Consider the following 17,537-nt stretch of genomic DNA (forward strand, 5'->3'; position numbering starts at 1 on the left):
AGTTTTAGAACATTTTCACCACTGCTGAAAGAAACCCCATACCATTAGCAATCACTTCTCATTCCTCCTTCCCCCTGGTCCCTGGCAACCACTAATTTATTTTCTGCCTCTGTGGATTTGCATATTTTGGACATTTCATAGAAATGGAATCACGCGATCTGTAGCCCTTTGTGTCTGGCCTCTTTTACTTCCATTGTATGGATATACCACATTTTGTTTATCCATTCATCCGTTGATGAACCTTTGGGTGGTTTCTGCTTTTTGCCTATCATGAATAATGTTAGAGAATTTGTGTAGAAGTTTTTGTGTGATTTTTCTTTTGGGTATAAATTTAGGAGTGGAATTGTCACATCATGTGGTATATAAAGCACTTTTAAGGAAGATAGAGTCTTTGCTAGATGAGATATTATTCTACTTGAGGGTGGTGGCTTACTAATATGGCCGTTTGTTTTTTCTTATAAGTAATAAGTTGAAGATGACTATTCTAATAGTGAGACAAGGTACTCGGTTGTATTTCTGGTATGCAAAACAGGTGGACACTACTGTGTAGACCAAAGAGATTTAATTGCTGATCTGCCTGTATGGAGAATTTATTAATATGTTGTTTGAACTGAATTGGATCCAGTCCCATGTCTGATGGAATGTTTTGCGATTAAGGACTATGAGAAAGTAGACTGTTTGCAGAAATTACTGAATTCTGTCATGTTATGACACCTGTAATTTTAATTTTTTGAAACCGCCACTATTGACTTGGATATTATTCTTTTCCTTTCTGTTCTGAGAAGATAATAATTTTGTACATTTATTAGCATTAGAGAATCTAAACTAATTGCTGAAGATGGTTTTAGCTTGTTAATATTAGCCAACATTGCAATACATTAATGAAGTCCCCTTTTTTTTTGTAACACACATCCAAAACCTTATGTAGATGTTCAGATTGGTATACACATTCTTCAGTGATTTTGCTACTGTGCAAAGCATTTTGGGAACTTTTGGAATCGTCTTCAAAGTTAGCATCACATTATTTTGAAAACAGATGTGTAACTATGGGAAATTTAATTCTCTCTTCCAATGAATTTGATTTCTGGATTCCTTCAGAAGTTTTGGCACGTGTTTTGAGTAAAGTGGGTGATCAAATTGAGTAATGACAATAACTTTTGTCAAACTTTTATAAAAAGCATGTATTAACTCAGCTTTCTCACGATAAAGAACTCAGTGTTAACTTGTAGACTGCTTTTTCATATGCCAGAAATTTCACCCTTATTGGTGGGTAAAAAACACCTTAGGATTTATTTTCCGTGTACAGTATTGATATTATAAAACAAAATACTGAAATTTTCTGTGGTAAACTTTGCTGTTTCTTTCGTAAGGCCCAGTAGAATAGCATATTTCATCACTTATTAACAGTTGTATTTTTTCCATATTCTTTTTTTTTTTTTTAAACTATTCCATTTGAATTGAGAATTCTGTCTTGAGGAAGTTCTAAAACAGTGGCTCTCAAACTTTTTGGATTTAGGAACATTTAAAATTTCTGAGGAATTATTCAGGATTGGAAAGAAATTTATTTTTTTTTTTGTGGGTAATATCTATTGATATTTACCATATTAGAAATTAAGACAGAGAAACTAAAATATATTTCATGTAAAAATAATGGCAAACTGAATTAACAGAAATGATATACTTTATGGAAAATAATTATACAATTTCAAAAAACAAAAGGTAATTTTTCATAAGAATAATGACATTGCTTTATATGTTGGCAACTCTAACGTCTAGGTTAATCAAGACAATTGGATACTCAAATCTTTTTTTGCATTCATTCTGTTGTGATGTGTTATTTTTGTTGAAGTATATAAAGAAAATCTAGCCTTACAGACATGTAATTGGAAAGGCCTTATTGAATAGCTGTAGATAGTCTAATTTAATGTTACAACAAATACTGACATATGGTAGTTTCTTAAAGGTTGATTGCGGTGTGGAATCTGAAGCCATATCAATGAATTTGTTACTTTTGATATTGAACTTTGAATATGCCCTTTTTTTTCAAGGCAAAAAATTGTTTATTTGGGCTCTTAGAATTGCAATTTGGAGTGCACAGATTCAGGTAGCAACCCAAACTGTGTCCCATTCTTGGGGCTTCCAAGCAAGGGTTTCTTTTTTTCACATTTTTTAATTGTAAAAGATAAGGTACAAACAAAGCAAAGAAAGAAAACAGCAGTAATTTTCAAACACAGTTCGACAAGCAGTTGCAGAACAGATCACTATTCCACCATCTCAGATTTTTCCTTCTAGCTTCTCCTACACACTGGAGGCTAGATAGAATATTAATATAGTGATTCAACAGTCCATATTCTTTTGAAGAATTAGAGTTGTCAGGTCTTCACCTATTGTATTAATCTATCAAATGCTTGGGAACATTGTTCTTCACCTCAAGTTTATTTTCATAATGGTTCTAAAATGTCTTATTTTAATTCTTTAGATATTTATGAAATACTAGCTACTGGCTGAGTCCTTATTGAGTCCTGTGTGTCAGGCATTGTGCTAGGAATCATATATATTAAAATTTATGTCTCCCCTCAGAGTTGATGGTAATCCCAATCTGTGAATGTAGGAAACTGGGTCTCCAAAAGCACAAGTAACCTGCCTAGTCATTGTAGCAACCGTTTGGTAAATGGTAATGCCAGTTCTAAAATTCTAAATAGTCTGAATCTTAGAACTGTGCCTTTGCATTGTATTTGAATGAATCACATTTCTCAAAGTATTAATTTTCTTAATTTTCCTTATGAAATTACAAAGAAAAGTATTTTGGCCAGCTTTCAATATGTTAACTTTTAAGGTAAAGATGAAAATAATAGATTTCTGCTTTATTGAAAATCATACACATGTATTTTCAATTTTGTGTTATTACCATGTTATTGTGATAACTAGAAGCACTTTGAATTATCTGACATTTTTCTAGAGTATATTTTCACTTCCATTTATGTTAAGATATAATATTTTTTTGAAACTATATGTTGGCTGTTACTACAGCTTTATCTTGGCCTCAGTTTACATAACAAAAGTTTTTTTGTAAGTTTTCTCTTATAGGTGTATATTTGATCTGCTGTATAACCACTTACAATATTACCTTTTAAAATAATCTGAAGGCTTCTATACAGGAAAATCATACACTTGCGTTCTAAAAGTTATTTTTCAGGTTAGGAGGTCCTTTTGACCCAGGGAAGAAGGAGCAGACAGTTGTGCAATCCTATCTCACTATTCTAGTATCACTGTTTAGAATTAGAGCTGCCTTATCAGTAGTTGAAGGAAAATGGGTAAGAAAGGAAGGGAAAACTGATTGAGAGTAAAAAGGAGAGATTCTGATTCCTAGATTTTTTACCTTTTTGTTTATCCTGGAAAAGCAGTTGTAATGTGTTTTCTAAAGGAAGTGGCCTGTGTCTAAATGTGAAACAAATATTCTTAGAGCTTTCAGGATCCTCTAGCACTAAAGGTTGCTATAACAAGATAAGTTGTTGTACAGAACAAACATTTTTCTTGATTTTTCAGCTCAAAATGATAAGAGAGAGAAGGGAATTGGGGAAAGAAAAGAAACGTTCCAAAGCATCTCCAAAACAAAAGGCTTTATCTAGTTCAGTTAAGTTTGTCTCTTGCCACTTCTCAAGGCTTCATTTCTGTTTTAAAGTTTGAGTGTAGTCATAAGTCCTTACTTCTCCCTCCCCCTTCCCATATGTTTGTCTGCTTAGTGCTTCTGTCTATTCATTTATCATTTTCTGTAGTTTGACATATGTATAGCTATAATACACAAATAATTTTTCTGTCATAAAGTATTAGTACATTTTTTATAGGTGGGCAAATAACAATAGGTTTCCTTACTTTTGAACTTGAAATAGGTAGTGAAATTTCTTGTTCATATTATAAATATTTGTTGAGAACCTGTTACATTTCAAGTACCATGGTTGGCTCAGAAAATACAGTTCCTACTGGTAGAAGAGGTATAAACGAGGGAAATGTAGTAGTGTGAGGATCCTCAAATTATAGCAAAAGAAGAACCTATCTTTCAAGTCACCTGGTTGAGATTTCCATTTGTTTTCTTGGGGCCCAAATCTTCCTGCCCCTCACTTTCAAGTGAAAATTGTTCTGCAGTCGTTGTGCACCTCAGATCCAAAATTTTACACTCTTTTGAAATCAAAAACTTTAAACTTCTACATTGATGTTGAATATGTCCTCGTAAACACTTTGAAGTTTCTGTTTATTGTCTCTCTATTGTGCTATGAACTGAATTAGTTTATTCTGCTTTCTTAGCATATGGTTTTCAAATTCTTTTTTACCCAACTAGTTCAATAAAGATCTCTTTTATATTCCTAGTCTTGGCTGCTTACCTCTCAATAAGTTATAAACATATTCTGAATTCACATTTAATCCTTTGTTCTGATGTTCTTGGATACAATTCATGATCACTGATGATGGAAGTACTTTTTCACCCAGAGTAAATCTCCTTGGCTCTTGGCAGACTGCAGGAGGATACTTTGTAAGGATAACATGCTAGGACATGCTAGTCCCTGGCTGCAGCTCAGCACTGGCCTACTATGTTATGTTGTCACAGCTGCTACAGTCACTTTTCTGGAGTCCATGTGCTTTTGCACCTTGCCATCTCTTTTCTCTAGTGGCTGTGATTGCAGGTGACAGTCTTTCTCCTTTGCCTGCCTCCTGCAAAATTCTCTTTCCTTCAAAGAAAATCAAAATCTCATAGAAAAACAGGTCAGACAAGGAATAGCAAATTATTTTCACCATAGATGTTCTTTAGGGTTGGCAGGAATGGTTTTGATTGGGGTTTGACAAGTTTTGGGTAGGTAACAATGTCTAACTGAAGCTTGCATAAGGGTGACCTCCAGAGTAGTCACCTGACTCTACTTGAACTCTCTCAGCCACTGATACCTTATTTGTTGCACATCTTTCCCCCCATTTGGTCAGGATGGCATTATTGATCCCACAGTGCCAGGGCCAGGCTCATCTCTTGGAGTCATCGCTCATGCCACCAGGAACTTTCACCCCTAGGTGTCATGTCCCACATGGCAGGGAAGACAATGATTTCTTTTGCTGAGTTGGGCTTAGAGGGAGAGAGAGGCCACATCTGAGCAACAAAAGAGGTCCTCCAGAAGGAACTCTTTGGCATACCTATAGATAACTAAGTTTTCTGCTACATACATAAGGTTCGCAAGAGCAAGCCTCAGAATCAAGGGCTTGACCTATTGATTTTGGTGTCCCTAATGTTTGACAGTTTCAGGGGTTTCCCCGGTGATAAGGTTTAATCTATATTTTTTCTCCTGTTGCTCAAGGACCTTTCCTATCCATTAAAAAAAAAAACAACTTTTTAAAAAATTGTATAATATGACATATATGCAAAGCAAAGAAAGAAAAAAGCAATAATTTTCAGAGCACTCTTCAACATGTAGTTATAGGACAGATCCTAGAGGTTGTCATCAGCTACAATACCATCCTCTCAGATTTTTCCTTCTTGCTGCTCCAGAATAGGAGGCTAGAAGGAATTAATGTTTTTTTTTTTTTATCATCATGGGTGACTTTTAAAAAAATTTTTTTATGAAAAATGGCATATATACAAAAAAGCAATATGTTTCAAAGCATAGCACAACAATTAGTTGAACAACAGATTTCAGAGTTTGGTATGGGTTACAGTTCCACAATTTTAGGTTTTTATTTCTAGCAACTCTAAGATACTGGAGACTAAAAGAAATATCAGTTCAGTGATTTCAGCCGTCATATTCATTTGTTAAATCCTTCCCTCTCTGTGTAACTCCACCATCACCTTTGATCTTTCTGTCCCACTCTTTAGGAGTATTTGGGTTATGGCCATTCTAACTTTTTTCATATTGGAAGGGGCTGTCATTAATATGAGATAGTGGCATGGAGCTAGCTGATGTTCTGGAGAAGATGGAACCTTTGGTTTCAGGATTTATCTGTCCAGGGACCCATCTGGAGGTTGTAGGTTTCTGGAAAGTTACCCTATTGCATGGAACCTTTGTAGAATCTTATATATATTGCCCTAGGTGTTCTTTGAGATTGGCTGGAATGGTTTGGTTGGGGTTTTGCAAGTTTTGATAGGTAGCAATGTCTACCTGAAGCTTGTGTAAGAGTGACCCCCAGAGCAGCCTCTTGACTCTATTTGAACGTTCTGAGCCACTGATACTTTATTAGTTATACTTCTTTTCCCCCTTTTGGTCAGGATGGAATTGTTGATCCCATGGTGCCAATGCAGGACTCATCCCTGGGAGTCATCTCCCATGCTGCCAGGGAGACTTTCACACCTGGATGCCATGTCCCATGTAGGGGATGGCAGTGATTTCACTTACAGAGTTGATCTTAGAGAGAGTGAGCCACATCTGAACAACAAGAGAGGTCCTCCAGAAGTAACTCTTAGGCATACCTGTAAGTAGGCTAAGCTTCTCCACTACATACATAAGCTTTACAAGAGAAGTATCATGATTAAGGACTTGGCCAATTGGCTTTGGTGTCCATAATGTTTGACACAGTATGAGGGGAATCCCTGATGGTAAAGTTTAATAATTCCATGTTTTTTTCTCCCATCCCTCCAGGGACTTTGCCAATACTTTTTGATTATCTGCTTAATATACTCTGGGATGTATCTAGGCTTTGCATTAAGCTATATAGGATTAAAGGCTCTCATTCTTATTCTGGGCTCCCTGTATTTGGATTGTTTATATGATCTCTCCAGACAGGCTGAGTTAGATTATGTGCTACAGAAAATTTAGGTTCTAGACAAAATAAACCTTTCTTCCTTTGATCTCAAAGAGTATGAGGTTCTAAAATATAGATAATATCTTCCCTACCACTGTATTCTGAATTACCTTAATCCCAGCCTGATCACCTTTGTTCTTATCTCTAAATACCAGGTTATACATATATAAACAGCCTTTCAAAATCCAGAAGTAACAATTACGGCTCTGGACTAAATGTAACTGTTCTAAGAACTGACAATCTAGGTCCCAGTTTTCTTATAAGTATTTTCTAAACAAGACCACAGTATTTGCTCTTTTGTTTCTGACTTATTTTGCCTCACCAAATGTCACATAGGTTCATTCACAATATTGCACGCTTCACAACTTTTGTAGCAGCACAATATTAGATCATATATGTACACCATCTTTCGCCAGTCTAATTCTTAGTCAGCCGCCTCCATTCATTCGGTATCATGTATAATGCCCAAAGTTCACAGTTCATTAACACACTCAATTTTAGATAATTTCATTGTTCCCAAGAGAAAAATGACCGATAAACACACCCTCACTAAATAGAAAATCCAAACCTCCCCTTAGCTCTTGTCCTTTCCCCCATTATTTGCCCCTGGTGTTGCATATCATTTAAAGATATGTACATATCCACCTGAAAACATGTTGAAAGTAGGTTGCCACAGTGGGTATGGCACTCCTGCTTTTTTGTTATAAATTCTGCACTATTTAATGTCTTTAATTGATGTCCAAAGTTGATAAAAGAAACAGCCAAATTTGGGGATGCTAATATCATTTAGCAAGCTGAAATCTCTACTAGTATCTATTGCTTTCCATGACTGATTAGATAATGATGAGGGGTAATGCTAATTTACAAATGACTGTGGAGTTAAACTCTGGGTAGAAACTTTAAAACAGAGTTTAGAAGATTTTCTTTCCATTAAAATGGTGTCTTTCAGTCTGCTCCTCTTTGTTCCTTGGGCTTAGGAGTTCCTTGAATGTGTAAAGGTCTCTTTGAGGAGGTGGGACTGAGAGTAATAGTCAGTGGTAGAGAAGAGAGTATGTTCTTGTGGGTTGGGTTTTCATCTTCAAAGAATATATTACTGAGAAAGGATTTTTGTTGTCATTCTCTCTAGAAGGAACAACTGTTAATTTCATTTCTGAACATATGTAAACGTTTATCTGCCTATCCAAAGGAATCATACTAACACTAATTTTAGTTGCTGTATTCACTTACTGGTCTCCTTTTCTGTGTGATTAACCCAGTATTTCCAGAGTTTATTTGACCACTAAATTCTGCTCTTGTGTAATACTCTTTAATGTGCCTTGAAAACCCTTCTGGAAATTCAGTGTGTAAGATTTTTTTTTTTTTTTTAAACATGGGCAGGCTTCCTTTTAACTTCTTTCCATGTTGATTTGTGAATGTACCAAAATTCATTGATTTCAGGACTTTTTTTGGTGACGTTTTAATTCTTTAGTGCATCCTAAAGTTTTTTTATCCAGGTTTCATTTATGATATAGTTGTGACATGTACCTGTGAAAACTTGATTGCAAACTTGCTGTTTCAGTCACCAAACCATTTAAGAACGATTTGCAGAGAGGAGTGTGTATTTGGGGGGGAAACTGTTGATACTTTCTTTTAGTATCAGAAAAGCTCAAAATCAAAACTAACAGAATGAATGGAAGATTAGAAGGAAACACTGAAATCAGTTGTAGATTGGTCCTAGGAAATGCTAAATACTTGGTGGCATGGGGCTCAAGGTTATCTGGAGAAACATCCTTAACAGAGAGTCAGATTTTATGTAAAAACATTTTAGGAATAACTTAACCAGTTTATTTAACTTTCTTATCTGCTTAAATGATTGATACTATAATCTTCCATCTAAAAGAGCTAATATTTTAATAAGTAAAAATTCCATCTGTAAGAATGTACTGTATCATTTTAATTGGCAGCATTTCTTTTTTATTTGAAGTAGTGAGACATTGTATTTGATTTCTTAGGATAGATGAAATTTGGTAAATATGTTGCAGTTTTTAAAATCATTGTTTATTTTATGTCTGGTAAAAGCTGAACATTGTTTCATTAAAGGGCTCCAACAATGTATTTAATTCTCTTATGCTTGACAGACAAATTGAAGGGTTTTTTTTTTCCCACTATGAATTATGCTATGACAGTTTGCTAGCTAAATATTTGTTACTTCCGTAATAATTTTCCTATGATAAATGCTTACAGGTATAATTGCTATATCAAAAGAAATGTCCTTTGTGAATTTTGAATAATTTCATGTTTCACTCCTGAAAATGTAGTACTATGTACTCTGACTCCCAATGTAAAGAAGCTTTTATTTTCCTGCACCTTAAGGCATTACCAGATTTAATTATTTTTTTAAAACCTTTATTAATTTAATAGGTGAAAATCGATGTATTGTTATGGTGGTTTAGGGTTATGTGTCCCCAAATAAAGCATGTCCTTAAACTTAATCCATTCTGTGAGTGTGAACCCTTATACATAGGACCTTTTGATAGGCTGCACCTTACATCAGAAGGTGTAGCCTAGGATGGGTCTTAATTCTATTACTGAAGAAGGTCTTATGGGAGGGTGACAGAGAGAGAGTAAAGCCCCAGAGGGAGCAGCCAGAAGTTGAAAGTCAGTGGAACTGAAAGAGAAAGGAGAGGCTACCGTGTACATTGCCATGGGACACAGGAGCCAGCAACTGAGGATCACCAGTATCTATGCCCAGAATGCCAGTCTTATGTGGGAAGAAAACGTGGTCTTGATAACACCTTGATTAGAAGTTCTCCTATATAAAAACAAATTATAGAAATAAATCCAAATAGCAGTATGAAAGAGTATAAGATTAGAGCCAAACTTGTCAATCAAAGACTATCAGACTCTATTTTTTCCATGTCTTGTTTTGTTTATTTCAGAAGTTGTAAGTTTCAGAGTCAGTTTTAAAAAGTGAATTTTACTCTGGTGTGCAATTGTCTCACTAAAAGATAAGGAGATAAACGTTTAAAGTAAAGAAATGGAATGGAAGTTATTTCAGGTAAATTGTAAATAAAAGAGATGGTTATAACCATATTAGCATCAGATACCATAGACTTTTAATGCAATATTATTGGGAGTAAACATGGTTACCTCATAATATAGGAGTGTATTTATATGCTTATTACAGGGCATCAAAATATATGAGATTTTGGAGAATTATGAAAAATTGACAAGTCCATAATTAGATTGGGGGATTATAATAATAATTTCCCAGTAATTGATAGGCAGATAAGTAATGATATAAAAGATGTGAACATAAAATTAACCAGCTTGATTTAATTGTTCCCTTTATCCAACAATAAGGGAATAAGATCTTTTTTCAAAGCACGTGTTGAATAGATGCCAATACATACTCAACTGTAAGTCTTAACAGATTTCAGATAAATTGTGTCAAACAGATAAGAGTGATTTATTCCATAATGAAAAAAAATTTGAATCTGTGGTGTATCCCAGAAAAGCCATGTCCTTTAGTCCTCATTCAACATTGCTGGGTGGGAGTTTGATTAGATTATTTCTATGGAGACCTGGCCTTGCCCATTCCAGGTGGGTCTTGATTAGTTTACTGGAATCCTTTAAAAGAGGGAGCATTTTGGAGAGAGCAGGAGAGCAACGAGATCCACGAGAGCCCATGTAGCCAGAGACCTTTGGAGATGAAGAAGGAAAATGCCCCTGGGGGAGCTTCATGAAACAAGAAGCCTGGAGAGAAAGCCAGCAGATGTCATCATGTTCACCACGTGCTGTTCCAATTGAAAGAGAAACCCTGAACTTCATCGGCCTTTCTTGAGTGAAGGTAACCTCTTGTTGGTGCCATTGATTGGACATTTCTATAGCTTTGCTTCAGCTTGGACCTTTTCACAAGCCCAGAACTGTAAACTTGCAACTTAAAAAATTCCCCTTTTAAAAAGCCATCCCATTTCTGGTATATCACATTCCAGCAGCTAGCAAACTAGAACAGTAGAATTATTGGGAAAGGAAACGATTTCTTAAATAAGACAAGAGGCACAAGCACAAAGAAAATTTTGATAAATTATGTAAATTCATCCAATGATATCTATGAAGGAAAGATGAGTCATAAACAAGATATTTGTAACCACAGCAGAGAATTTTTACAGTAAACAAGTCAGAAAGATAGACAATCCAATATTCAGTGTGTAGCAGAAATCTTTATATATAGTTACAATAAAAGTTTTTTTTGAGGTCAGATTTGCATTCTGAAAAGTTAAGCTCCTAAGTTTATAGTTTGATTTCTTTTTTCTTTTTCTTCTTTTATTTTTTTGGCAGATAAATACACTAGTGTAAGCAACTCACTAGCCAAGATTCAGAAAGTTCCCTCAAGTTCCCTTCGGTCAGTCCTCAGCCCTCACAGAAACAATCATCGTTCTGATTTTTGTCACTGTAGATTAGTTTTGTCTATTCTAGAACCTCAGTATAAATGGAATTATTTGTCTTTTTTTTCATTTAGTATGATTTTGATCTTGATTCAAGATATTCTGTGTATCAGTAGTTCATTTTTTAAATTGCTGAGTAGGATTCTACTTTACGAACGTTGAACAATTTGTATAAGAAACTGCCAAACTGTTTTCCAAAGTGATTGTACCATTTTGCACTCTCATCAGTGTACGAGAAAAGTCAGTGTGGTAGTTAGATTCAGTTGTCAACTTGACCAGGTGAAGGCACCTAGTTCTGTTACTGTGGACATGAGCCAATGGTACATGAACCTCATCTGTTGCTCATTACATCTGCAGTCAGTTAGGAGGATGCCTGTTGCAATGAATGGCGTTTGACTTAATTAGCTGGTGCTTAAATGAGAGAGCACAATGTAGCACAGCCTAAGCAGCTCAGCATCCCTCATCTCAGCACTCACAGCTCAGCCCAGGCCTTTGGAAATGCAGAAAGAAGTCACCCCCGGGGAAAGTTGTTGGAACCCAGGGGCCTGGAGAGAAGGCCAGCAGAGACCATCCTGTTCCTTCCCACGTAAGAAAGAACCTCAGATGAAAGTTAGCTGCCTTTCCTCTGAAGAACTAACAAAATAAATTCCCTTTTATTAGAAGCCAATCCATCTCTGATGTGTTGCATTCCGGCAGCTAGCAGACTAGAATACTCAGTTTCTTAAAAAACTGCAAAGTATGTTAGCAGTCTATATAGGATATTATATACAATTTGTAGCTCCCTCAGTATTATCAGAAACAAATGTCAGAAGCAAAAGTACAATGTTATAATTTCTATAATTTAAAATTTTTAACATGGAAAACAGTGGTATGTTCCAATTATTTTTATGTGGTGAAATATAAAAACATTTTTGGGAATTGAGATACATTAAATTTATGGGAGTATTTGCCCCTAAGGTAAGAGGGAGGGGGAGTGGGACTAGGGAAGAATACACAGTGTTCCAATTTTAATCTATAATATTTTATTTCCTAAGAAGTTGAGATGGGGATTGGATTGGTAGGTGAAATAAGAAGAGCATGGGAATAGTAAGATTTCAGAATGGGGTTGTTGGTTTAAGGGAGTTGTGTATTATCTGCGATTCTCTGTATGATTGAAAGATTATCTTTTGAATTTCCTGTTAGTATACTTTGTACATGTTTTTATGGAGATACATTCTTTATATTACTATGATTTATTAAAGGTAGTAATCTTGTGTTAACATTTTTACTAAATATAATCAAAATTTAAAATACAGGTTATTTTAAAAATTATGGTGTATTTTACTGTATGAGAATTTTAATCTTAAGTGCCTAGATTTTTTTGTTTTGTTTTGTTTTGTCATGTCATGGGCAGGCTCTAGGAATTGAACCCAGGTCTCTGGCATGGCAGGCAAGAATTCTGCCACTGAGCTACCATTGCACCACCCTGGGTGTTTGTTTGTTTTTTTTAATGTATTGTGGTAACATAGAATTTCCCATTTCGATACCTTCACATGTACAATTCAGTGATAATAATTACTGTCACAATATCGTGCTACCATTATTACCAAAACATTTTCATCACTGCAAACAGAAATCTGTACATATGAAGAAATAACTCCCAATCCCCATCTCCTCATCACACCCATGGTAATTACTCTTTGTCTCTGTGAATTTTCATATTCTCAATATTTCATGAAAGTAGAATTATGCAATATTTGTCCTTTTGTGTTTTTACTTAACACAGGCTTCAAGGTTCTAGATGTACTTTTTTAGGTTTTATTTGTGTGGGTTTTCAATTTGTATATTTGCTTTAAACAGTCTTCCAACTTGAAATCAGTTAAATGCTCATCTATATTTTCTTTGTTTTCTGATTTCAATTTTTGTATTTTAATTCTTAATCCATTTGTAATGTATTTTGGAAAATGGAATGTTTTTTTGAAAGTCTTTTGCCCTAATGCTGTTATTTCTTCTGTGTTTGTCCTTTATCCTCAAAATGTAGTTTTATTTAAATCCATTCAGAAAAATTTTGAAATAAAGTTCTGGTTATTTTGATATTCACATATTGACATATATATTGATATATATGAATATCTATGTTAATGAAAATATTCATAGCTGAACATCGTAATAGATGATAGTTATTAGCCTTTTATTTTTCCTGAAGTTAATCATTGCTTTGTTTTTCATTCGCAAACTTTCCTTTGTATTTGTATTAATTGTTTTCCTACCTTCCAGTAGACTCTCAGGACATTTTCTATAAGGTCAAACACATTAGGGGATTTAAAAGTTCTGAATTCCCCTGAAGCATTCCTTTCTCTCCCTAAGCTGTTTGCTCTATAGGCCTGTGGTATAGTTGTCAGCGTGGAATTTTGCTGTCAGCCTTGGAATTCCCTTTGTCTTTCTTTGGGTTGGCTTCTCTGTTTCCTGGATCTCATGTCTTCCTCGTTTTTATTCCCTTATTTTGGTGGAGCTTGTCCTTTGGAAGTTAGGTTAAACAGATGGTACAATAACTGAGGGCATTGGGATAGCTACCCAAGGTGAGTCTGTCTCTTAAGCCTTCTGACTTCCCTTTGGAATACTTGCTTTCTATAGTGTTACCCATGCATTTCCCTTTACCATCATTCTGATGATTCCCTAATTTTTTGGAGGATCTGGCTGTTCTGTTTTCTGTTTCTTTTCACTTCCTTTTTTTGGTTTACTGCCTCATTGAAGGATTATTATTTGTCGTCCACCCTGTGAATAATTGATTGAAGTAAAGTTTTTGAGACCATTGCTGGCCAGAAACGTCTTTAATACACCTTCCTGTTGATTGCTGTTTTACTTAGAGGTTTGTTTTTCTTTTGAATTTTAAAGGCTATGCAACATTGTTGCCTTACTTCTAGTGCTTCTTCACAAGAAGTCTAACACCATTCTGATTTCCAGTTCTCTTTGTACCTGATGATTTGTTTTTCCTAGGAACCTACGGGATCTTCTTTTTGTCACAGTTCTGAAATTCACAGTGATAATACTTCTGTTCAGTCCATAGTTGAGGACGTTTCGTTGGATTCTTGGTAACTTACATGCTTCAGTTGTAGGAAATTTCCTGATGTACTTTATTGGGAATTTCTTACTTTCAGATTTTTATGTTTTCTCCAATTTTCTTACCTTTGCTCCACTATCTTCCATCTTAGTCATTTTGCTCTTTTGCAGGATAGTTCTTTGTTTTATTTCTCTGCTGTCTCGTTTTTAATTTTCAAAGTTTGTTTTTCATTCTCTGAATGATCTGTTTTATAGAATCCTGACCTTGTTTTCTCTTATGAATGCAGTCTTTTATTTCCTATGAAGAAATTGATTGATGTTGGGTTGTTTTCTTTAGTTTTCTTCTCCCTGGATAGTTTCTATTTCCTCAAAGATTTGGTCTTTATTTCTATTTTGAAAGTTTCCTCCGATGTTTGTTAATCTTGATTGCCTCTTCTTAAGTATATGCCTGTGGAAACATAAGTATTGCTGAGCTTTGTTATAGGCTATGGTTATTAACTCGTTTTTCCCCTTCAAGTAAATAATTGCACTGTGGGTTTTTTGTTTGTTTTCATTTGCAGCCTTTCCTTTGTACGTATTGCTAATTCTTTTCATACTTTCTGATAGACTCTCGGGACAGTTTTCTACAGAGGTAATCTTTCTACATTAGGTAATCTTAAAGGTCTGAATATTTTCTTGGCAAGCTTCCTCCTGGAGTGTTCCTTTCTCCTCTGCTGGTTGCTTTTAGGCCTGCTTATGAGCGTGTGAGTGGGGCTTATTGACTTTAGCTTTATTGGTATTGTGAATGTGGCCTTAACTTCCACTCAGACTTTTTACAGGTTTTGTGATGTATTGACAACTTACTGATATGTAAATACTTTATAAGAAAAAAATGTTCATAATGCTTTCATATGGTACAGATTAAATTTCCTTAACTTTCTCCAAGTCATGTTTATAACTACTGTACAAGTGTACACCAGTCAAACCAAGCACGAGGAGCTGGAGTCCCTCCTTCTAAATCTAAAAAGGGCCAGACACCTGGAGGAGCTCAGTTTGTTGGCTTGGAATTATACAAACGACTTAAAGAATTTTTGAAGAATTACTTGACAAATCTTCTTAAGGTGAGATGTTTTACATATATGTTGAGCTTATAATAAAAGTTTTTTAAAAAAAAAATCTATTGAAATGATTCTGTTTTTACTCTTTAAATGATAATGGTCATTTATTCATTGTTGTAGGTATTGACACGTGCAAAACTTTTTAAAAAAATTTGTTACTGGAAATTGTGGATAACCATACCCCCATCATAATACTTTATCCTTTAATTATTAGCCATGTTGTATTTGGTATGTAGAAATTGATGAACATTTAAAATATGTAAGTATGTATGGAGGTTATTTGTATTTTATTTTGAAGCCATGCTGTTCCACATCAAAATATATAAATATTTGCCAGTTACCTAACAACTTAACCCTAATGGACTTTTTACATGTGGTCATGTAATATGTCTTAAAACTACTGTGAAATTGTACCGTTGTTCAGGATGGATTTCACTATGAATATCCATTTCCTTTGAGCGTGGGTCTTTTGCTTGGGCAGTGATGGAGCTTTTTCCCCTTCATCTTCTGCCTTTTTCTTCCTCAGTCTTCATCCTCTCTAGCAAAGGCAGTGTGATGCCTTACATCCAGCCAAGGGATGGGCAAGTGGCTCCTTCATCTGGTGCTACACATATTACGTAGAGTGAGTGAAGACATCTGTACTCTTTCCCTTGGGAAATTTGCAAAGATTCATGTGTGTTATAGATTTTAAAGATTTTTGATAGATAATATGCAAAAGTTTCAGCATGTTCCAAAATTGTTTTTCTTAATATATTTTACAAGGTAATTGGAAGCTTAAACATTATTTTAATTGGCTGCAAATTGTAATGAATGTCGTTTTCATGTTTCCCAATGTGTTTCTAATGCCTCACTGAAACTATATTTTTAATTTATATTTATAAATTAACACTTGGTAAAGTAGACACTATCATGTACTAAAGTGAAGAATAGTATATTGTGTTGTGTACAAGCATTGAAAGCCATCAGTGATATTTTTGCATTTTATGAAAGATCATATAATCTAGAAGAATATGCACAGCTTTACAGTTTTCAAGTTCATTTCATAGTATTTAAATTTAAATGAACTAAAACTTGGTTTATCAAAATATCATGTTTTTGCATGGATTATTGGAAATATAGATATGTCTTTATCTTTCTATTTATAAGGAACTTGAAATCTGACAACCTTTTATTTTCAGTTAAAACTAAGCCTCGGGGTTTTTAAATGCCTTGTCTCAGGTTCTTTTTTCATGGAGGAGCCACCTCCACTCTTAGCTTCACATTTAGTGCCATTCCAGCTACAGTAATATAATAATAAAATATTCGTTTTAATTTTCAGTTTTTAAAGGGTAAGATATTATTTTGTGATGCCATTAATACCTAAGGAGAAAATTTTAAATTAGTTTCCTTCAAATAAAAATGTAGTCTGAATTATGGCGATATCAGTAAACTAATTTTGGTAAATGCGTATTTTCTTTATTAGGTTTGTGAAAAACAAAATATTGTCCCATCATATGCATTTTAATTGTATGAAAATGCAACAAATTACAACAAAAAGCCATAAATCTTATAACTTTAAATATAGAGAAGAAAGATGATAGATTAAAAAATTGAATTAGTATTGTCCCCATGGTTTTAAATTGTTGTAAGGCATGTTAGCTAATTTTTTTAACAGAGGGAAAATATCAAAAATAGAGATGATATTAAGGTATGCTCCCTAATCCTTAATAAAGCAAGAAACTACCCTCATTCTGAAAGTTTGAAGGACTTTTTATGAATGTGTATGCATATGTAATACCATGAAAACAGTTTATTTTGAAATGAAAGATTTTTATTAAAATTATTTTAGTCCAGTCCTCACTAGCTATATTCTTGTGATAATATAGATTAGCTTATTTTGTGTGCAGAATAATTTAAAGAACCTATCTAAAACCAAATACATCGGTTTCAAATATAGTAAGGTTTCTTTCAATTGTTGTTTGCTTTTTTTTTTTCCAACTTTTAAATTGTGTAGTATAACATATATACAAAGCAAAGAAGTAAAAAGCAATAGTTTTCAAAGCATTCTTCAAAAAGTGATTATAGGATAGATCCTAGAGTTTGTCATGGGCCACCATATGATCTTCTCATATTTTTCCTTCTAACTGCTCCAGAATATAGGAGGCTAGAGGGTTTAAATACTTTTTTATCATCACAATCAACTTTTTTTCCTTCTTTTTTT

General features: G+C 34.4%; 1 protein-coding gene across 18 annotated transcripts in view; it reads left to right on the plus strand.

Moving 5' to 3' along the window:
• The window catches only part of CUL1 (cullin 1), a 143,693-nt gene that overhangs the window by 51,081 nt on the left and 75,075 nt on the right, over nt 1-17,537 (plus strand). For all 18 annotated transcript variants that reach the window (XM_077148843.1, XM_077148709.1, XM_077148734.1 and 15 more), the window contains one exon: nt 15,166-15,340. In XM_077148843.1, coding sequence (XP_077004958.1) covers nt 15,166-15,340 — 175 coding nt within the window. The remainder of the gene's footprint in view (nt 1-15,165; nt 15,341-17,537) is intronic.

The sequence above is a fragment of the Tamandua tetradactyla genome, chromosome 1 (genome assembly GCF_023851605.1).
Source record: "Tamandua tetradactyla isolate mTamTet1 chromosome 1, mTamTet1.pri, whole genome shotgun sequence".
NCBI classification, from domain to species: Eukaryota; Metazoa; Chordata; class Mammalia; order Pilosa; family Myrmecophagidae; genus Tamandua; species Tamandua tetradactyla.